General features: G+C 40.9%; 3 protein-coding genes across 3 annotated transcripts; 1 reads left to right on the forward strand and 2 right to left on the reverse strand.

The window, feature by feature from the left end:
* Positions 1 to 1,737: 1,737 nt before the first annotated feature.
* LOC122693397 (olfactory receptor 1D2) lies at positions 1,738 to 2,716 on the reverse strand. Its single transcript, XM_043900899.1, has one exon. The coding sequence runs from the start codon at positions 2,671 to 2,673 to the stop codon at positions 1,738 to 1,740; it is 936 nt and encodes a 311-aa protein (XP_043756834.1). The 5' UTR covers positions 2,674 to 2,716.
* Positions 2,717 to 17,036: 14,320 nt separating this feature from the next.
* Positions 17,037 to 17,987, forward strand: LOC122693210 (olfactory receptor 1468-like). Its single transcript, XM_043900769.1, has one exon. It carries the CDS (start codon positions 17,037 to 17,039, stop codon positions 17,985 to 17,987), a length of 951 nt encoding a protein of 316 aa, XP_043756704.1.
* A 3,634-nt stretch (positions 17,988 to 21,621) lies between these two features.
* On the reverse strand, positions 21,622 to 22,611 carry LOC122693398 (olfactory receptor 1D2-like). The gene has a single exon (XM_043900900.1). The coding sequence runs from the start codon at positions 22,561 to 22,563 to the stop codon at positions 21,622 to 21,624; it is 942 nt and encodes a 313-aa protein (XP_043756835.1). The 5' UTR covers positions 22,564 to 22,611.
* Between the last annotated feature and the right edge of the window lie 723 nt (positions 22,612 to 23,334).

The raw sequence follows: 23,334 nt of genomic DNA on the forward strand, positions 1-23,334 counted from the left end.
CAAGAATACTGGAGTGGGTTGCCATTTCCTCCTCCAATGTATACGTATAGCCCTTCTTTTTTGGACTTCTTTCCCCTTTAGGAACTTTCAGCCTCACTGTCCTTACCCCAGTCTCTGGAAAAGTGTGAGGAACTGGAGGTTGAATCAATAACCAGTGGCTGGAGATTTAATGAGTTATGCCTATGTAATAAAGTCTGTATAAATACTGCAAAGGACAGGGGTTCAGACAGCTTCTGAGTTGGTGACACTTGGAGGTTTAGGTAGAGTGCTGCACCCAGAGACGGCATAGAAGCTCCATGCCCCTTCCCACATGCCTTGCCCTGTGAGTCTCTTCCACCAGACTGTTTCTGAGTTATGACTTTTTATAATAAATTGGTAGTCTGGTAAGTGGAATGTTTTCTCTGAGTTCTGTAAGGACCTCTAGCAAACCAATTGAGCCCAAAGAAGGGGTCTTAGGAACCTCCTGTCTGTAGCTGGTCAGTCAGAAGCACAGGTGACAACTTGGACTTGAGATTGTCATCGGAAGTGGTGGGGTGGGGGTGGGGAGGTGAGCCCTTAACTTGTGGAATCTGATGCCATCTCTGATACTGATACTGTTACTGTTACAGAGTACTGATACAATACTCTGATACTGATACTGTTATAATTGAGGAACTGTAGGACCCCTATCTGATGTCAGAGAATTGCTTAGTGGTATGGACAGAACACACACACGTTAGAATTGGCATCCGAATCATAGAACCTAAACAGAGATTGGATCTCACAATGACCTCCTCCCCTTCTGCTCCCTCCACCACCACTCCTGTTTGTGAGCATGTGTTGAAATGTTTGAGAGTTTTGTTTTGAGGTAATGAAGAAGAGATGGAAGGTGAAGAGCCACAGAAATAAGGGGCAGGATGGGCTTCCTGAGGACAAAGTCTGATTTCTCTCAGAGGAAAAAAATTGCAGGAAAAAGGCAAGTGATGTAGTGTGGCTTTGGAGTCCAAGGGATAAAAATCAGCCCAGAGAAAAACACAGAAATATCTTTCTATTTCTGCCTGAATACCAGAGGCTGTGTCCAGAGGGACTGTGGGTCAAAACTGAAGCAGTGGGAGCTGTGTCTGGCAGAGAGAGCTTCAGGAAGGGGGTGGCCTCACTCAGGGTACCTGCAGTGCGTGTATTGTCAGGTGTATTCTATAAATGGCTTGAAGGCAGCAGGCTCCTCAAAGAAGTTCAGAGTTCAGAAGAATATGAGTGAGTGTATGTTAGCGAACACGTGAGATTCACTAAGCCATAACTGGGTATATCTGGGTAAGGCTGGGACTGTAATCCTAGGTTAGTGCAAGCTGAAGGATTTGATCCTGCAAGCTTCTACTATTAATTAGTGTTGTGTGTGTGTGTGTGCGTGTTAGTCACTCAGTTATGTCCGACTCTGTGCAACCTCATGGCCTGTAACCCACCAGACTCCTCTGTCCCTGGAAGTTTTCAGGCAAAAATACTGGAGTGGATTACCATTTTCAACTTCAGGGGATCTTCCCAGGGGTCGAACCTGCATTTTTTGTTAGTGGTACTTTATTTATTTTCAAAACTGGTCAGGTGTGGTGGACATTGGGTTGTACTTTGTGTATCTTTTCATCATAGTCATATGAGATTATTTTGAGCTAAATCTATCCTGTATCCCACATAGGACAATGCCTTGGACATGGTGAAGGAAATTCCTATCTCCACTGTAATGCCCTTTCCAAATTTATCCTCAAGTCAACCTCTGAAAGACTTTCCTATGAAGAATCTTCCCAGAGCCCCATGTATGTCCTTGTTCCTCAGACTGTAGATGAAAGGGTTCATCATGGGGGTCACCACAGCATACATCACTGTGGCTACTGAGTCCTTCATGGAGTAGGTGTCGAGAGGCTTCAGATATACCATACAAAGGGTCCCATAGAAGAGGGAGACCACAGCCAAATGGGAGGCACAGGTGGAGAAGGCTTTGTACTTGCTGGAGGCTGAGGGTATTCGGAGGATGGCTCTGACAATCCAGACATAGGACATGACCATGAACCCAAAGGGGGTGAGGAAGATAAAGGATCCTGTGGCAATCAGCACTGTGTGATTGATCTGGGTGTTGGAACATGCGAGTCTCAATAAGACATACATCTCGCAAAAGATATAGTGAATCTTCCCGGACCCACAGAAGGTCACGTTGGTCATGAGGAGGGTGTGAATGAGGCCGTACAGGACAGAGAGTGCCCAGCACAGGGTAAGGAGTGAAATACAGACCCTTGGGCTCATGGCCGAGGTGTAGTGGAGCGGGCGGCAGATGGCCACGTAGCGGTCATATGCCATCATGGCCAGGATGAGGTTGTCCAGAGCCACCAAGGAGACCAGGAAGTAGAGCTGGGTCAGACACCCTCCATATGAGATGGCTTTGTTCTGGGACTGAAGGTTCACCAGCATCTTGGGGATTGTGTTGGTGACGAAGAAGAGGTCGGTGAAGGAGAGGTTGGCCAGGAAGAAGTACATGGGAGTGTGCAGGTGGGAATCAAAGCTGATGGCCAAGATGATGAGCACATTTCCCACCACTGTGACCAGGTACATGGACAGAAACATCCAAAACAGGATCCTCTGATGCTCAGGACTCTCTGACAGCCCAAGGAGCAGGAACTCAGAGACTCTACTATGGTTGCTTCCATCCATTTCCCCAACTTCCTGCAATACAACACAGATGTTTACTATATGCCCTCAAGTAAATAAAAGCATTAAAATAAGCAAAATCAACTGTTTTCCTAACATGAACAGTATCTTAGACTAAATTTTATACTTTTTGGGGATATAAGAGACAATGTAACAAACACAAAAACAAGATATGGAAAATCTTCATGTAATTTAGTCATTCTGGCAAATTCTAGTCTGGCATACTCAATATAATAGGAATAATGCCTAGGTCTTATTTTAAACCACATCTTGTTACAACTCTCTTGATGTGCTTAAAGATCAGTATGTTATGATATTCTGTAGATTTAATGATATTTAAAACAAGTGTCTTCAGTAAAAAAAACTGATGTTATGCAATTGGACAAAGGGGAAAAAGGTAAAAATATTAGAAAGGAAATGTAAAAATTACCATTATTTGCTGATAAGATGATATATTCAGGAAATCTAAAACAATCAACTGATATGCTACTAGAAATAAAAAGGGATTTCAAAACACTTGAAGTTAAGTCTGGGCTCTGACACTTTCTAACTCTGAAACGTCAGGCAAGTTACCTGGCTCTTTAAGATCCCATTTCTTCATGTGAAAAATGGGTTAAGGTGAGAATAAAATGAATAAAGTGCTTAACATAGATAGCTGGCCTGCAGTGAATGCTCAAGAAATACTCCTTATTATTATTGTACAATAACAATACTCAGGAATAATAAGATTAAAATATAATGTGAAATAATCCCATCCACATCAACAACTGAAAAAACCCGTGTGTTAAAATGTTAACAAGAATCAGGGCTTCCCTAGTGACTCAGGGGCAAAGAATCTGCCTGCCAATGCAGGAGACATGGGAAGATCCCACATGACACTGAGCAGCTCAGCCCATGCACCACGACTATTGAGCCAGCGCTCTGGAGTCTGAGAACCGCAACTACTGAAGCCCGCACACCCGGAGCCTGGGCTCCACAGCAAGAGAAGCCACCTCAATGAGAAGTCTGTACACCGCAGCTAGAGAGTAGCCCCACTCACCTCAACTAGAGGGAAGCCTGTGTAGCAACAAAGACCCTGCACTGCCCCCCCCAAATGTTAACAAGGATCAGTCAAGTTCTGTAAATTCTCCAGAGAAGCATATGATAAAAACTCAATAAATGGGTAAGCACATTAAGATCCCAAAGATGCATATTCTACTGAATTAATATAAATTTTAACTCATTTGAAGTCAAAATTCTAACAGGTTTTTTGAGAAAGAAAAATCTCATCTCATTTTAGCCTAAAAAGTGTGAGAATAAATTAGGAAAATTCTGGAAAAGAGAATAATAAGGAGATTCTTCCTCTGCCAAATATGAAAGATTCTGAAACAGTGTGATACCGGTGGAATAAACAGGTTGATAGAATTGAACAGAAACTCAAATGTAGGCCAAATAACATGTAGCGTTTAGTTGATTATTATGGGAGCACTTTTACCAGGAGATACATTTTGTATTAGTCAGTAAATGGCATTGAGACAATTGTCTGTTTAGGGGGAAATGTGAGAGCAATGGACTTCCCAGGTGGTGCAGTGGAAAAGAATCTGCCTGCCAATGCAGGAGATGCAGGTAATGTGGGTTTGATCCCTGGATTTTGAAGATACCCTGGAGAAGGAAATGGCAACCACTCCAGTACTCTGGGAAATTCCATGGACAGTGGAGCCTGCTGGTCTACACTACAGTTCATGGGATCGCAAAAGGGTCGATCACAACTGAGTGTCTGAACATACACCCATGAGATCAATGTTTTGCTTCTTACAAAATACCTTTCAGGCATACTGAGGATGAAGATAGCATAATGTGCATTTTTTCCTTTTGAAAACTTAATATGTAAGAAATAAAACTTTTTTAAATTCAAAAAATAAAAAAGTATGTAAATAAGATACATCAAATTATACTTTATGGAGATAGATAACAACTGTTTATATTTGATATTTTTATTATGTGAAGGGTGAAAAAAAGTCAGTCTATGAAGTGTTGAGAGCATTTCGGAAAGAGAGTTCAATGTGCAAAGGACCCAAGCTGTGCTTTTGTTGTATTTAAGGAATTAAATATAGTTTGGGATGGCTGGAGAGCAGAGTGGTGAGATATGGGATTGTATAGGTAAGCAGGGAGTCAGGTCATTCAGAGCCTTGTTATGAGTTTAAAATTTATTCCAGGTGCAGTGAGGATCATTAAAATGTTTAAGCACAGGAGGATGTATATATTTAGTAACTATTTTGGCTTGTGGGATCTTAGTTCCCTGACCAAGGATTGAACCTGTACCCATGCCACCTGCATTGGGAGTGGGGAGTCTTAACTGATGGCCCACCAGGGAAGTCCCTCACAACTATTCTTTTATTTGTGTTTTGGTAACATTATTTTAATAATTATGTATTTTCATTTCTGATCAAATGATTTTTCAGTGCCTGTTACATTAATAGCTCTGATAATATTGAAACACTTCCAATCCTGGTATAAAATACTGAAGTTGATTTCCAGTTCTTTAATTTAGACTGTTGTAGCCACATTTATAAATGAGGTTTATCTGTTATTCTGTTATTTCTTTTTATATGCCATCCTTATATGATTTAATTTTTTTATTTGCATTTTTTTGCATATAATTTGTTTGCATTATCTTCTATCTTAAACTTATATTCACTTATTGTCTATTTCTGTTATCTGGAATTTGTTGAAATTTTTTCAATAATTTCATATGTAAATTTTAAAAGAAGTCCCATGGAATTCATTTTCCCAAAATAGTTTCTAATGCATTGCAATCTATTGATATGAGCAAAAATTTCCAGTGTGAATGAGTCAAGCAATACAGAAAAATTTAAATCGAAAGAAAGTAAACATCATCCCAAATTCTGCCATGCAACTACTGTTAACATTTTTAGTGAGCATACTTTTATTTTTCCAGTCATCTTTATTCAGTCAACAATGAGATGAAGAGCTTCCTCCAGTTCAAAATTGTAATTTGTTTCCTATTTTTCCTCCTTAAATAAGCTATATTTATACCTGCATAATTTTTTTCTTTATTCTTAAAGTTAAAATTTACCAACTCTGTTTAGGAACTACATTGTATTCCACTATAGGAAGATAGAGAACAACTATTCATATTTTGCTATTTTTGAAATTTGAAATGTGAAGGATGTTTCTCCTTCATTGATTTATCTGACTTATAATGTCTTTTCTGATTTAAAAATTATGTCTCACCTCATTTAATGAGAATCTACTTTCATTTTTTTATTATTATTTTTCTGCTACATTTCTTGGAATTTATCCTATGTATTGGATAATAATTCACATTTAATTTTGAGATTTTTTAAAATTTATTTTTTAATTGGAGGAAAATTGCTTTACAATGTTGTGATGGTTTCTGCCATACAACAATGCAAATCAACCATAATTATACACATGTCACCTCCCTCTTGAGCCTCCCTCCCCTTCCCCATTCCACCCCTCTAGATCATCACAGAGCCCCTGGCTGGGCTCTCTGTGTTATATAGTAACTTCTCGCCCATAAAGTGGTATTGATGAACCTATTTTCAGGGAAAGAAAGGAGACGCAGATCTAGAGAACGGACTTGTGGACACAGTGGGGGAAGGAGAAGAAATGGGCAAATGAAAAAATGAGACAAATGGAGAAAGTAGCATAGACATATATACACTGTTATTTTGAGATTTCGAGTCAGAAGTTTATGTCTAAACCCCACGTAATACATACAACTCTTTTTTTTTTTTTTTTCAAAAAAAACCAAACAACTACCCTATTTGCTCAGATAATGTGTTGTGACTATCTATCTATCTGTCTCTTCTATTTAGTCTGCACAACAGTACTATTTGTTTTTATTACCCCATTTTGTGGATGAGGTGACTGAGACTTAGCAGGTTAATGAATTTCCCAAATTCCTTCTACTAGTTAGTGACAAAGTTGGGATTTGGGTCCCATTCTGTGTCTCTGGAGTCGACACCCTAGCCACTCTACCACACATTAAACAAGAGTAAAGATGCCTACCTCAGACTATCCTGGTGGTCCAGTGGTTAAGAATCTGCCTGCCCGAAGGTGGGATGATTCTAGAGAACAGCATTGAAACATGTATATTATCTATAGTGAAACAGATCACCAGCCCAGATTGGAGGCATGAGACAAGTGCTCGGGCCTGGTGCACTGGGAAGACCCAGAGGAATCGGGTGGAGAGGGAGGTGGGAGGGGGGATCGGGATGGGGAATACATGTAACTCCATGGCTGATTCATGTCAATGTATGACAAAACCCACTACAATATTGTAAAGTAATTAGCCTCCAACTAATAAAAAAAAAAAAAAAAAAAAGAATCTGCCTGCCAATACAGGGGACATGGGTTCGATCCCTAATCCAGGAAGATCCCACATGCCGGGGAGCTACTAAGCCTGTGCGGCACAACTGCGGAACCAGCACTCTGGAGCTCTTGAGGGACAGCGACTGAGCTCACATACTGCAACTACTGAAGCCTGTGTGCCTAGAGCCTGTGCTCTGTAACAAGAGCCAGAGCAATGACAGGCCTGCGCACTGCATCTAGAGAGTACCCCCAGCTTGCCTCAACTAGAGAAAGCCCATGTGCAGCAATGAAGGCCCAGAACAGCCAAAACAAAAAATGCCTACCTCACTGAGCATTTAGAAAAGATCTGAAATGCTAGATGTCGAAACATTCCACCATCCTTAAAGCCCTGTGTAAGTGGATGGAGAGATGATGTTATTGGGGGCAGGGGCGCTCAAAAGGAATCCTATTCTTTACCGTTTCTCAATGTTTCTGAGTAACACCCCCCTGCCCCCGACCCCGGCTCAGTAGGCAACCCTGCTCTCAGAACCAAGAAGAATCAGTGGCCCCAGTCTTGACTCCATCCTGGACATGGCTTTTCTCCCCACTCACCTGGGTACAGCCTCAGCCCACCTTGTCTGCAGGAAATGACCCAGAATGTCAAGGTGGAGATTCACATGTGGCTGTCCTCTTGGTGCTATCTACATGGAGGAGAGAAGAGTGAAGAAGGTATTATTGTGGCCTTCATGTGCAAAGCGTTGTAGATTGTTCAGTTCAGGAGCTAGAAAACGTAAAAGAGGCAGAAAGTTCAGGTTATATTCCAGAAGACTTAAGTGCTGTGCCTACAGAGGGGTTGGCAGAGGGAAAGTGATTCACAGAAGGCTTTTGAACAGCCTGCATGGAATGTGTTGATTACTGTCTCCCAGTTTTGACTCTCCGTTTTCTACCTCAGAACACCTCTGTTTCCTCCCTTCCCCTTTTCTTCCCAATCCAATTCTGTGAATCTCTGTGGGTGTCTGGGCTACGGAGAACATTTTGGGAACAGAGAATTACGTAGATCTGTCTCTCTCCTCTTGAGTCCCCCTTTTTCTCCTCCTGCTCATCTCTACCTCCCTCCTTCCTCTCCTCTTCTTTGTGTAACTCTGTGAACCTCTCTGGGTGTCCCTCACGGTGGAGAACCTTTTCACCATTAACCTAAAAGTTTTATTATCAGTGCTGTATAGTTGGAGAAGTCTTTAGACTACTGGAAGAATAAAACTGAAATCCAGAGGCAGGAGACTTAAGCCCAAAACCTGAGAACACCAGAAAACTCCTGACTACACGAAACATTAAGTAATAAGAGACCAACCAAAAGCCTCCATACCTACACTGAAACCAACCACCACCCAAGAGCCAATAAGTTTCAAAACAAGACATACCACGCAAATTCTCCAGCAACGCAGGAACGTAGCCCTGAGCGTCAACATACAGGCTGCCCAAAGTCACACCTAACACATAGACCCATCTCAAAACTCATTACTGGACACTCCATTGCACTCCAGAGAGAAGAAATCCAGTTCCACGCACCAGAACACCGACGCAAATCTCCCTAACCAGGAAACCTTAACAAGCCAATCGTCCAACCCCACCCGCTGGGTGAAACCTCCACATTAAAAAGGAACCACAGACCACCAGAATACAGAAAGCCCACTCCAGACACAGCAATCTAAACAGATGAAAAGGCAGAGAAATACCCAACAGGTAAAGGAACATGAAAAATGCCCACCAAGTCAAACAAAAGAGGAGGAGATAGGGAATCTACCTGAAAAAGAATTTAGAATAATGATAATAAAAATGATCCAAAATCTTGAAAACAAAATGGAGTTACAGATAAATAGCCTGGAGACAAAGATTGAGAAGATGCAAGAAATGTTTAATAAGGACCTAGAAGAAATAAAAAAGAGTCAATTAAAAATGAATAATGCAATAAATGAGATCAAAAACACTCTGGAGGGAACCAACAGTAGAATAACAGAGACAGAAGATAGGATAAGTGAGATAGAAGATAAAATGGTGGAAATAAATGAAGCAGAGAGGAAAGAAGAAAAAAGAATTAAAAGAAATGAGGACAACCTCAGGGACCTCTGGGACAATGTGAAACGCCCCAACATTCGAATCATAGGAGTCCCAGAAGAAGAAGACAAAAAGAAAGGCCATGAGAAAATACTCGAGGAGATAATAGCTGAAAACTTCCCAAAAATGGGGAAGGAAATAGCCACCCAAGTCCAAGAAACCCAGAGAGTCCCAAACAGGATAAACCCAAGGCGAAACACCCCAAGACACATATTAATCAAATTAACAAAGATCAAACACAATGAACAGCCTGCATGATAGAGTGAGCTCAGTGATCATTTCAGAGGTGATTCAAACATTTGGTGGAGGTGGGTGATGGTTCATTTCTCTTTTACCATTAAGATTCCAAATTACAAAGTAGTCATGTGGTGGTCCTTTGATGTTTGAGTGAAGTGGGAGTAATCCTTAGGACATTCTCTAGAGACTTTTTTGCATGTACAGCTTCCCACATCTGCTGTTTGATACTCATATCATTCACCTATGGTTCTATACTGTGGATGAGCTCATTTATCTCTCACAGTATGTAAATGAGGCTTCGAGTTGAAGAGGCTGCTTGTCTATCAGAAAACAGAGTTTCAATGAGAAGTGGGGACTGATGGGCTCATCCCAAGACCTCCCCCAAATTGACCTGAGAATGACAGGTGCACCATGGTGACTCCCCAAGTAACCCCAGCCCTAAGCACATCTGGCCACCACCTGTTTCTGCCATGAAGACAGAGGTCTTCCACCTCCTTTGACCTCATCAGAAACTATTTCCTTTCACAACCTGTTGCTTGGATTCAGGATCCTCTGGGGCATCTGCCTGATAGGAGGGAGGGAGGGAGGCAGGAATGAGGGCTGGGAAAACTCAGAGGACCTGAGGAATCTCTACCTCTGCTTCGGCCATCAACACAGGAGTCTCCTACACTTTAGTGTCCATCAGGGTCACCCATGATGCTTTAAAACTAAATAAAAGTCCATTTTCTGGCTCGCTTCCTTGAAATACTGGCTCTTATTCTGCAAACAAAGTCTTTTTTGAAATCACCTGATGTTTCTGGTTGTACACTTCGGGAAACACTGTTCTTTTTGTAAGAGCCAGTGGGTTCTGAGCATGTGTGTGGTCAGCTGGCTTTAGAGACACAAACTCCTCTGCAGTGTGGCCGGATGGAGAGGGGAGATAGTTTGAGGTGTCATGGAAAAGGGCTCCAAACTCAGCCTTAGAAAGCCATCCTTTTGTCTCTCCAGTGCTGCTTTTTAGTGGAAGGACCCTGAGGAGGGCATGAAACCTCCTTGAGCTCTTCATCTCACCTGTAAAGCCTTTCTTATACCTTTGAGAATCACGTGCCACAGGGCTAGTGATAGCCCTTTGAAAACTAGAGTGCTAACAAGATAGGAGGCATTGTTAATTACCTTAAATACTAAGGAGTTAGACGATAATGAAGATTTTCAAAGTATGTGAGTATATTTGTGAGAGACAGAGTGAATGGAGAAGAGAAGATAAGAAAGGGATGAGAGAGGCAGAGGATATGAATATTTCTGAAATGTGCAGACTTTTCCCACTGTTCTGTGTTGGTCACAGGGCTGCCTAGTTCTGCCGCTTGCACTTTCCTGCTGGACGGATGAAAATTCAGTCAGGACGTGGAGGACACTGAGGCCCTCTTTCTGAATAGAACTTGGTGATTCATTCATTCGCTGAAGTTAGGAAGGATGGAATCAGTGCCTGGAACTTCAGTGCCTGCACAAAAGGAGAAAAAGACTGTGGATGTTCTGATGAGCTTGGGGAATCTGAGAGCCAACCCTTGGATACCGGGTTCATGAAGAGAGGAGCTGAACTGGAGCCACATCAGATCTATTTATCAGTTTTGGAGACGGCTTGGGGAGGCAATCCCGAGACAGCTTGTTGAGATGAACCTGGATAATTGTTTCCAAAGTTAGTATCCATAAGCAAAGGTCTTGGGAAATGGGTCTTGTTTACAAGGAGTAAAACAACTTCATACCGGGCAGCTGTCCTATAGGTGCCCTAGGTGTAAAAGCAAACCATAATTGGCGAGAACAACACACATATGCTCTAGCCTGGGTTAGAGGTCCACAGAATCTTGAGAACTAAATTTGGATTGGGATGATCCTGGATTGCTGGTGACTCCAAGTACTAAGGAAAAAAATTGAAAAAAAGTATTTGGAGGAAAATAATATCATCTAAGATTTCAAGTGCTTTCCCTTCAATACACAGTGTCTGGCACAAACCCAAAGATAAACAAACACATCTGGGAATAAGATTGCTAAAGCAAGAACCAGCGCTGAAACCCTCAGGGAGTCTCTGTGTGTGTGTGCGCTCAGTTGCTTCAGTCATGTCTGACTCTTTGTGACCCTTTGGCCTGTAGCCTGCCAGGCTCCTCTGTCCATGAGATTTTCCCGACAAAAGTAATGGATTGGTTTTCATGCCCTCCTCCAGGAGATCTTCCTGACCCAGGGATTGAACCTGTGTCTCCTGCATTGCAGGCAGATTCTTTATCTACTCTAGATAGCATAATAATCAGACATGGACTGAAAAACCAATGATGCTTAGGAAGTTTTTGGATATAGAACCAAAGGTGAAAATTTTGGCAGGGCTTTTTACAAACTGAACAAACAAGAGTAACCAGCAGTCAGATCAAAAACTTTACTAGCCCTGCAGGAATGCTGTCACGTCTCTGCTAGTTGCTGTTCCTGCAGGGGCATTCACTCTCTTGCCACTAAATTAATAGCATTAATTTAATTTATGCTATTAAATTAGTTAATTTAATAATAATAAATATATTAGCTATCTAAATATTCAGTTCAGTTCAGTTCAGTTCAGTTCAGTCGCTCAGTCGTGTCCGACTCTTTGCGACCCCGTGAATCGCAGCACGCCAGGCCTCCCTGTCCATCTCAGACTCCCGGAGTTTACTCAAACTCATGCCCATCGAGTTGGTGATGCCATCCAGCCATCTCATCCTGTGTCGTCCCCTTCTCCTCCTGCCCCCAATCCCTCCCAGCATCAGGGTCTTTTCCAATGAGTCAACTCCTCACATGAAGTGGCCAAAGTATTGGAGTTTCAGCTTCAGCATCAGTCCTTCCAGTGAACACCCAGGACTGATCTCCTTCAGTTGTTAATAATTAATAACTAATTCACAGCACACATTAATTTTACCCATTTTTGGGCCGATCTGAATGGAAGTGCACCTTTTGTTCTCTTTCTTGTCTCCCTGTTTCAGTCAGTGTTATGTATGTGAGGTTCATCCACATTGCTGTGTGCAGTGGTAGATTGTTCATTTTCATTGCTGTGTAGAGTTCTATTGTGTGAATAAGCCATTAACAACATCCATTCTACCATTGATGAACAGTTTTTGGCTGTTATGAATCCTGAAGCTCCCTGTTCTTCCTGAGCATCTCTACAGAAGAGTGGGATTTCTGGATTATAGGGAAGGTGCTCGTTTAGTTTAGAAGACAGAGCTAAGCAGTTGCCAGCCACATTTACCGCCCCCCCCCCCCCCCCGCGCCCCGTAACAATGGAATCCTCTTGTTCCACATTCTTAACATGGTTTGAAATTTTTCCCATCCTTTTCCTGTGAGTTTTTTGATAAGTGTATAGTAGTAATCACATTGTGGTTTTCATTTCTATTTCCTTGCTGACTAACAAAGTTAAGTACCCTTGCATATGGTTATTCTCCAGAGCTATATCCTCTTTGTACATTATCTGGCCAAGTCTTGTGCCCATTTTTCTACTGGGTTACCTATCTCTTTCATTTGATTTGTAGGAGATCTTTATATGTTCTGGTTACAAGTCCTTTGTCAGATGTATGTAGTCTTCAACTTTGTAGTTGACTTTCATTCAATTAATGGTGGATATTTAGAAATATGAGAGAGAAAGAGGAAAGTGAAAAAGCTGGCTTGAAATGCATCATTAAAAAACTAAAATCATGGCATCTGGTCCTATCACTTTATGGCAAATAGAAGGAGAAAATGTGGAAGTATTGAGATATTTTTTCCTTGGCCTCCAAAATCACTGCAGATATGACTGTAGTCATGAATTAAAAGACGCTTGCTCCTTGGAAGGAAAGCTATGATGATCCTGGGCAGCATATTAAAAATCACAGGCATCACTTTGTTGACAAAGGTCTGTATAGTCAAAGCTATGGTTTTCCCCATAGTCATGTATGGATGTGAGAGTTGGACTGTAAAGAAGACTGAGCACTGAAGAATTGATGCTTTTGAATTGTGCTGAAGAAGACTCTTGAGAGTCCTTTGGACTGCAAGGAGATCAAACCAGTCAATCATAAAGGAAATCAACCTTTAATATTCATTGAAAGGACTGATGCTGAAGCTCTAATAGTTTGGTCACCTGATGCAAAGAGTCAACTGATTGGAAAAGACCCTGATGCTGGGAAATATTGGAGACAAAAGGAGAAGGAGGTGATAGAGGATACAATGGTTAAATAACATCACCGACTCAGTGGACATGAAAACTTGGGGAGATAGTGAAGGTCAGAAAAGCCTGGTGTACTACAGTCCATGGGGGTTGCAAAGAGTCAGACTTGAGTTATGGACTGAATAACAACAACAAATTGCAAAACAGTCCAATTTAGCAATATTTATTTTATAATTAGTGTTTAAGGATATTTGCTATATCTTTGTCAATGTTCTCCTATATTTTCCTCTAAAGGAGGAAGGCAAATACATCAGGAGTGAAAATAATATAGAACCTAGAGAAGAACGAGCTCTTTTGGGCTATGGTAGCCAGAGGAGTGGGCTTCCTAGGTGGCACTAGTGGTAAAGAACCCACTTGCCAATATAGGAGGCACAAGAGAGGCGGGTTCGATCCCTGGGTTGGGAAGATCCCTTGGAGAAGGAAACAGCAACCCACTCCAGTATTCTTGCCTGGAGAATCCCATGGACAGAGAAGCCTGGTGGGCTATGGTCCATAGGGTCACAAAGAGTCAGACACAACTGAAGTGACTTAGCACAGTCAGAGGGGTATTCCTGTGGGATTAGGGCGGGAGCTTGCATCCTCTGTTGCCTGTTCCCCTACCCAAAGATGACTTAGTAATTAAGAAATAACTGCCTTAGACCTCCCAGGGGATTTGTCCCAGAGAAGCAATAAAATTTACTTTGTTATTAATGAGTTTTTCCAAGTCCTAGTATCCGTTGGGACCCAATGTCCCTCAGGCCCAGTAAGACAGAATGACAAAAGGGGTGTTGTAGAATCAGGTGATGACTGCAGAGTCTATCTCCTTATGCCTATAATGAATAAAAGAGTGAATACCCCCAGGTCAAAGCCCTGAAGTCATCCTCAGACATACTTGGTAAGTTAGGCTGGAGAGTCCATGCCTTTGCTCAGTTACTCAGTCATGTCTGACTCTTTTGCAACTCCATGGACTTGTAGCCCACCAGGCTCCTCTGTCCATGGGATTCTCCAGGCAAGAATACTGCAGTGGGTTGCCATTTCTTCCTCCAGGCCTTAGGGATTTTGCAGCCTGAGTATCCAGACTACTGAGATTCTATGACATGACTCTATGGGATTTTTCTTCAGGCTGTCTAAAAAACCCCTGCTCAACATTCTAGAAAGTCTGTGTTGATTAGCATCTACCATATTTAACTTCTCTGTCAATATAGTATTTGTAAGTATTTCATAATTAGGTCCTCTATATTTTGCAAGAGATTCTCAAAAGAGATTTCAAGTTTACAGAAGCTTTGAAAGATAGTCAGGAACAAGTCAGCATTGTCATCTTAAAACTGAAGAAGGTAATATGTAGAGAAGTGTAAGGAAAAGGTAATTAGGAGTGGGTTTCCTCAAGGGCAGTGTTTTTAGATGATATCTGACTGATTTGGACTCTGTAATCAGGCGTTTTATACAATAGATGGATCTTACCTAGTTCCCAGGAATGGAAGTTCCTGAGGCGTCAGAAATTCATCCTCTGGTTCACTAATATATAACAAACATCTTTCTTCTGTCCAAGTGTGAAAACACATACATTTGCCTGGTTTAAACCCTATGATCTTGGTGAGTATCCTGCAGTGAGGGTACTATTCTATGTCTCTTTGGAGTTAGAAGAAGTTTCCCTCATTCTCAAGTGCTCCTCCTGTTTTTTTCTTTTTCTTTTTTTTTGGTCAAATCCTGATTCACACTGTGGGGAAATGTATCGGGAGTAGACCAGGCACTGGGTCCATGAGATTGTAAATTATTTTTATTATTCTTTGCTTTTTCATGACATTTGTCTCAGCCGTAAAGAATCCGCCTGCAATGCAGGACTCGCAAGTTCAGTCCCTGGGTCGAGAAGATCCCCTGGAAGAGGGCATGGCAACCCAATCCAGTATTCTTGCCTGGAGAATTCCATGGACAGAGGAGCCTGGTAGGTTATAGTCCATGGGGTTGCAAAGAGTCAGACACAACTAAAGCAACTTAGCATGGATGCACGCATGACCTCTAAACTTCAACACGAATCTCACATCAATATTGACATTGTGTGGGCTGAATTTTAAGGAAAAAATGACAGCCTTGCTTGGGTACATTAATGTTAAGCCACATAATAAGATAGCTTGAGATGGGGTAGTTTTCTAACCTGGGGAGAGAAATTCTAGACAGTCTATAGTACAGTATTTGGAAATCAACACAAATGGTTTAGATAAGGAAGCTGTCAGATTTGTAGCTCAGATTTGGAAAGGCTGTCAGTGGATGTTTCTACCTTCCCTATTTTTGGTGTCTGTTGAAACAATCCAGTAATCTCTTGGATGGCCTGAAAGTTTTCTTTTTGTACTTCTCATTGTCCTAGATGTTAAGGTTCATCAGTGAACAAAGTAGAACCTTTTTTTATCTTTAGCATCTAGCAAAGAGCAAATAATCCATGTTTAATGATCTGGAAGATGAGTTCCTAGGAGAAGGAATGGAGTGGGATGGGGACAGCACACATCCAGGTAATGGAAGCATGACGTGCTATGACGGGTGAAAGTATAGTCTGCCTTTGAGAAAATGAGAGATACCTGGTCTACTTGGAGTAGAGAGAGGGTTGGCCATGAGCTCATTGCTTTGCTGAAATAAGGGTCTTGTGGACCATGTCAACCCTGATAAAATAAGGTCTTTGTGTTAGTGGAAAGGGGGAAACTCTTCAGTTAGAATAGTGACATGGAAACGTTTGAGATATAAAAAGAATGATTCTGGATAATGTCAATGCATTGTAGGGAAGTGAAATTAGAGTCTAAATTTGTTGACATTGTTCAGGTGAGAATAGTAACTGAGCTAAATGGTGGCTGTAGGATGTCAAGAAGGGCATATATGAGAGATGTTCAGAAAGTGGGACTGGAAACATATAGTAAATGAACAAGGAGAGATGAGAAGAGGAAGGATGGCTCTCAGGTCTGGCTTGTATATCTTATAGGTGGTATTGTCAGTCACTGAGGTAGAGAACATTGGGAGTGAATCAAATACGGAACTGAAGAAACAACAGGCCTAATATCGGGAAGATTTGTCTTGGAGTGAAGGTGAAACATGCAAATAAGATGGTCATCAGGGAGTTGAACACCCAGGTCTGTAACTGAGAAGAATGGTGTGGGCTGAATAAGAGTAGAAGGACAATACGCTGAGGATCCCCAATATTCAAATAATGATTTGTCATGAAGACTTCTCTAATGACTGTGTGAAGAAGGCATTGTTATGGAGGCCAGAATGAAACAGGAGCATGAGGTATCACCATGGCCAAGAGATGAGAGAGTCCTACAAAGGAAAAAGTGATCATTAGTACTAAATGGGATATGTTATTGGATTTAGAGACATGAATATTATTGCAGACTTTGAAGGGGTAGTTTCAGTAGAGTCACCTGCTGCCTGTGCCTAATTTCTCACTCATCCACCATTTGACAATAAGTCACATGCTATACACATTATTTATTTTTTATATTTGGATTTAAGGTCTGTGATTTTTTAAAATAAATAATAGAGTTATAGAATGGCAAAGAGGAACCAAACCATCGTCTCAGAGTTCCTCCTTCTGGGCCTGCCTATCCAGCCAGAGCATCAAAACCTGTTCTATGCTCTGTTCCTGGCCATGTATGTTACCACCGTCCTGGGGAACCTCCTCATAATGTTCCTGATTCGACTGGACCCCCACCTCCACACACCCATGTATTTATTTCTCAGTAACCTGTCTTTCTCTGACCTCTGCTTCTCCTCTGTCACCATGCCTAAGTTGTTGCAGAATATGAAGAGCCATGCCCTGTCCACCCCCTACGCAGGCTGTCTGGCCCAGATGTATTTTTACTTGTTTTTTGGAGTTCTTGAGAGCTTCCTGATTGTGGCCATGGCCTATGACCTCTACGTGGCTATCTGCTTCCCCCTGCACTACGCCGCCATCATGAGCCCCAGGCTCTGTCTCTCTCTGCTGGCGCTGTCCTGGGTGCTGACCACTGCCCATGCTACGTTGCACACCCTGCTCATGGCCAGGCTGTCCTTCTGTGCTGACAATGTGATTCCTCACTTTTTCTGTGACACGTCTACTTTGTTGAAGCTGTTGTGCTCTGATACTCGAGTCAATGGGTTGGTGATACTTTTCATGGGAGGACTCATTCTCGTGATCCCGTTTCTATTCATCATCATGTCCTATGCACGAATTGTCTCCTCCATCCTCAAAGTTCCTTCTGCCAGGGGTATCCGCAAGGCCTTCTCCACCTGTGGCTCCCACCTCTCCATGGTGTCTCTCTTCTATGGGACAATTATTGGTCTCTACTTGTGCCCATCAACTAATAATTCTACTGCTAAGGAGACTGTGATGGCTGTGATGTACACCGTGGTGACCCCCATGCTGAACCCCTTCATCTACAGCCTGAGGAACAGAGACATGAAAAGAGCCCTGGGAAGAGTCTTTTGGAAAAAGAAAATATCTTTCTCTCTAAAATGGTAACAATTGGGATTTTTACACTATTTAATTCAGTGGTTATGGTAATGTTGCCAGTGGAGTATTACTCTAAATCAGTGGCTTTCTTTTTTCAGTTTTAAAGCCATTAACCTTTTTATTCAAGCAAAACCCCATGATAAAGGCTAATATGAAAATATGATGGCCATGAAACTGTGTTTGAAGTAGAATTGAGGTCAGGAAACCATCTGCTCTGCATCTTTATTTTCCTCTTCCCAGGTGGAATTCATGTTTGAAAATAAGATTTATATATTTTTTGTGCACAATGTCTACTATCCATGTCAATTCAGGAATTAGCTTTTCAAGCATCACTGGAATCATTGCTTTCTTCCTGCTCAAAAATCCTTAATGATGCTCACAAATGAAGAAAGAATGAAATGTATGCTTTCTGGCTCACAGAAGTACAGAGACTCCTGGAGTTCTCTATTTCTGATACACCTTCCCTTTTTTCACCATGATTAAAAACATTTGTTACTACCTTATCTCCATGCATATACTTATAGCATTTTATTCTTTAATTTTACTTTTTGGGCCCAGATCAGAGCAACCTTCCTTTAAGAGAGATAATAAATAAAAAACACTTACTGAGTGTTTTTGTATGTGTCAGGCACTTTTCCCATCTGTTAATCTACCACCTCTATGGTGTTGCTCCTATTATTTTCCTTTTTACAGACAAAGTGATAGAAACATTAATTTACTGTCCAACATCACATAAGAAGTAAGTGGTATAGTTAAGATCTGAACTCAGGTAGTTTGGCTTCACAGCTCTAGATCTCCATGACCATACAATACTGCATCCTCAGACTATAGCATCTTACTCTCTTCCATTATAACGGTGGATTCTGTCCAGTTCCAATCACTTGTTAATCAATCATGCCGATTTTTCATGTACTTTTCATATTTCTTATTGAGGCATTGAATTGCTGTTTTCTTCATACACAATCAGAAATTATAGAACAGAAGTTATAAACTGTATTCCTGGGGAGCCAAGCAAGAAATATGATGAGTGTAAAGTGTATCAGATTTAAGAAAACTCAACTGCAGGGTTATGGTCAAAGATATTTTATTTTATGAATACATGGAGTATATATACCTCTACCATGACTCAAAAATCTATGCTACTAGAGATGATATAACTTTCATATTGAATAAATTCTAACTGAAAATAGAAATATTTAATCATGAAATATATTATTGTATCTTGTTACTCCTTTGATTTAGAAACAAAATCTGGCAGTTTTCTTTCTGACTAGTGTGACATCTTTTATTTTTCTCTTGAATTATCTAGTAGAAAATTCAGACTTGTGTCTAATAACCAGGAGTGATATTTAGAGTTTTTTCCTATTTAATAATAGATAAGAGCTGTTTGCAAATGCATACACTTTGAATATAGGTCAAATTTTTGCACAAGCATTTTTATATTTAGAGTTGCTTTTCTGATGATATAAATAGAATTTTGATATTCTGAGGTTGCTATATATTTTTCAATATTACATTGCACTGTATCATTAATGTTATTTTTTTGCTCTTTATTTATACCATTATATTGAGAGAGGTGAGCTAAAATGTTCATATAACACATAATATTATTTTATTGTCATATAATTGGTAATAAAGAAATCTTTTAAAATAATTCATTCTTCAACTCTATAATTTTAGATATCTAGACAGGTTATTACTTTCATTTCTATAAATGCATTTTAGCAATTGTGAGTAGCTTGCATTATTCTTTGCCGAATTAAGTTTGCAAAGACAGTTTTTAAAGAAGGAATCAGTCAATTGAATTATTTATTTGTGCAATTATTTGTGAATTCCTTTGCAGAGAAATATTCAGAGTGGTTACATGATTTTCAGTGTCAAATCAAGGCCGTGTATCTAATCAAAGCTTTGCAAATATTAGAATTACATTTTTTTTGCCTCACATGAGTAACTCATTTTCTTTAAACATTTCCAAAGCCTTTTTGGCCCCATGATGCCTAACCTCCATGCAGTACCAAAGGCCACAATCTTGTGTACCCAAGATATTAAGTAGAGGGTTGGATGACCAGTTCAATTCTTGGGAACACATTCAGTTTATGATATTAATCACTGTTCTGTGATGGGCTTCATTTTTTACTTTTTAGCACTGAAAAATTACTGCAAAAAGTAAACTCATATTCAGTGTCATGCAAAATGTTGCCACTTTGGATTTTATTTTAAAAAATGTTTGATATTATTACCAATATGGCCAGAGTACAGTTTGTAGCCAGTAATTTCAATCATCTCACATAAAAAATTTGAAGCTTTTCTTTCCCCCAGCATATTTTCAACTAATATCTTGATACTGAACCTGTTAGGAGAGTCCTAGCCAAAATTTCAGAGAAATGATCAAACTTTTCATCAACAACACAAACAAATATGGTGAATTGAGTGGTATTATTTGTCTATATTCTCACGTGGCAACAGGCCATATGAATGTCTCTGTTCGAAGCACAAAATTTTTGCTAAATCCTAAAGATACTCAAAAATCTCTAAATGATTTGATGCCCAATTATTTCATTTAATACAACAACATTTCACAATGTCATTGTTCATTTTATAATTATATGGAAAAATAAACCATTTAAACATTTTATTTTAGTTTCTGCTTGTTAAATTTTTCATGTCATAACTTTTCTTTACAGTGGTCATTGTAAGATTTGCTTAAAGTAAAATAGTTTTGACACAGGTTCATTTTGCTTATTTACTAAACATGTTGGAATACTGTATTTTTCCAGAAAGAAATATTCTTGGCATTGTAGTACTGTGGTCAGGTAAATTGAAGATACATGCTATGTGCTTAGTAGCTCAATCATGTCCGACTCTTTGTGACCCTTTGTATTATAGTCTTCCAGGCTCCTCTATCCATGGGATTTTTCAGGCAAGAATACTAGAGTTGGGTTGCTATTTCCTTCTCCAGGGAATCTTTCTGACCCAGGGATCGAACCAGGGTCTCCTGTGTTTCCTGCATTGCAGGCGGACTCTTCACCTGCTTAGCCATCGGGAAGGCCTAAGTTGAAGGATTTTATGCTACAAAATTCTGGTATTACTGTAGTGCTGTGCTGTGCTTAGTCGCTCAGTTGTGTCTGACTCTTTGCGACCCCATGGCTTGTAGCCAGCCAGGCTCCTCTGTCCATGGGGATTCCCCAGGCAAGAATACTGGAGTGGGTTGCCATGCCCTCCTCCAGGGGATCTTCCCAACCCAGGGATTGAACCCAGGTCTCCCTCATTGCAGGCAGATTCTTTACTGACTGAACCACCAGGGAAGCCTAAGAATGTTGGAGTGGGGAGCCTATCCCTTCTCCAGGTGATCTTTTCACCCCAGGAATCAAACTGGGGTCTTCTGCATTGCAGGTGAATTCTTTACCAGCTGAGCCACCAGGAAAGCTGGTACTGGTTACTATGTTAGTGTGATCTTATTTATTTCCAAGACTTTTGTGCTTGGGGAATTTGATTTATATGTGTATTTCTTTCCTTCACCACAAACACATACACTAATTCTGAGCTATAGTTTTGCCCTAGTCATGTTTATTTCATAAGATGTCTTGTACATGGAGGAAGAAATTCCCAGTGACCACTCAATGCCCCTTTTACAATATTGCCCTCATGTCAACCTCTGAAAGCCTTTCCCTCGAAACAGCCTTCCCAGAGCCCCATGCATGTCCTTGTTCCTCAGGCTGTAGATGAAAGGATTCATCATGGGGGTCACCACAGCATACATCACTGTGGCTACTGAGTCCTTCATGGAGTAGGTTTGGATGGGCTGCAGATATACCATACAAAGGGTCCCATAGAAGAGGGAGACCACAGCCAAGTGGGAACCGCAGGTGGAGAAAGCTTTGTATTTGCTGGAAGCTGAGGGTATTCGGAGGATGGCTCTGACAATCCGGACATAGGACACCATCATGAACCCAAAGGGAGTGAGGAAGATAAAGATGCCTGTGGTGATCAGCACTGTGTGAGTGATCTGAGTGTTGGAACAGGCGAGCCTCAGTAGGACGTACATCTCGCAGAAGATGTAGTGTATCTTCCGGGACCCACAGAAAGTCACCTTGGTCATGAGGAGGGTGAGCATGAGGCCATAGAGGACAGCAAGTGCCCAACATGAGGTGAGGAGCAAAATACAGAGCCCAGGGCTCATGACTGTGACATAGTGGAGCGGGCGGCAGATGGCCACGTATCGGTCATATGCCATCGTGGCCAGGATGAGGTTGTCCAGAGTCACCAAGGAGACCAGGAAGTAGAGCTGGGTCAGACACCCCGCGTATGAGATGGCTTTGTTCTGGGACTGAAGGTTCACCAGCATCTTGGGGATTGTGTTGGTGACGAAGAAGAGGTCGGTGAAGGAGAGGTTGGCCAGGAAGAAGTACATGGGAGTGTGCAGGCGGGAGTCAGAGCCAATGGCCAAAATGATGGACATATTTCCCACCACCGTGACCAGGTACATGGACAGGAACATCCAAAACAGGACCCGCTCTTGCTCAGGATTCTCTGAGATCCCCAGGAGGAGGAAGTCAGAGACCCCAGTCTGATTGCCTCCATGCATTTTCCCAACTGTCTGCAATATCAGCACCAACAAGCATCTGTTAAGTGCCCTCAATTGAAAAAACACACTCAGATAAGCAAAGTCATCTGTTTTCTTAGCATTAAAGTATCTTAGACCCAGTTTTATAATTTCTTTTTACATTAGAAAGAAAGTAATAACAGATACAAGAATAGAACATGAGAAATCATTATGCACCTTTAGCATTCCAGGAACTTCAAATTTGGCATACTCAATATTATAGGCATTATGTCTGTGTCATATTTGAAATCCTATCATCATAAATACTCTTGAAGTGCTTAAATATTTGTATGTTGTTCTGTGGTATTATGTAAGTTTTCCAGTTGTATTTTAAATAGGTATATCCATTATAAAAATGGGTGTTATATAAGTGAGCAATGAAAGGGTAAGTAAAAATATTGAAAAAGAGAAGGAAAAATTATCACTGTTTGCCTGTGGGAAATCTAAGATACTTACCTGAAATGCCATTAGAAATAAAGAGGGTTTTAAAAGAGGGAAGATATTGATTTGGCCAAAAAGAAAAACCAAGCAAACTTTTTGGCCACCTCAATAAGAGAAAAAAAAAAAAAAAGGATTTACATTAAACTGGACAATCGTACAGTATATGGATCCCAAACTAATACTGCTCCCATAGTCATTTTTTGCAGTTACTAAGACTGTATTGTTGGAACACTCGAATTCAAGTGTGAGTGTATCCACTTGCGAATTCTCTAGTAAATTACCTGAGCTCTTTAATAATCCATTTCTTCTTGT

The sequence above is a fragment of the Cervus elaphus genome, chromosome 5 (assembly GCF_910594005.1).
Source record: "Cervus elaphus chromosome 5, mCerEla1.1, whole genome shotgun sequence".
NCBI classification, from domain to species: domain Eukaryota; kingdom Metazoa; phylum Chordata; class Mammalia; order Artiodactyla; family Cervidae; genus Cervus; species Cervus elaphus.

Excerpts from the sequence above, each read along its gene's own strand:
- LOC122693210 (XM_043900769.1), top strand. The coding sequence starts at position 17,037 with ATGGCAAAGAGGAACCAAACCATCGTCTCAGAGTTCCTCCTTCTGGGC.
- LOC122693398 (XM_043900900.1), bottom strand. The coding sequence starts at position 22,563 with ATGCATGGAGGCAATCAGACTGGGGTCTCTGACTTCCTCCTCCTGGGG.
- LOC122693397 (XM_043900899.1), bottom strand. The coding sequence starts at position 2,673 with ATGGATGGAAGCAACCATAGTAGAGTCTCTGAGTTCCTGCTCCTTGGG.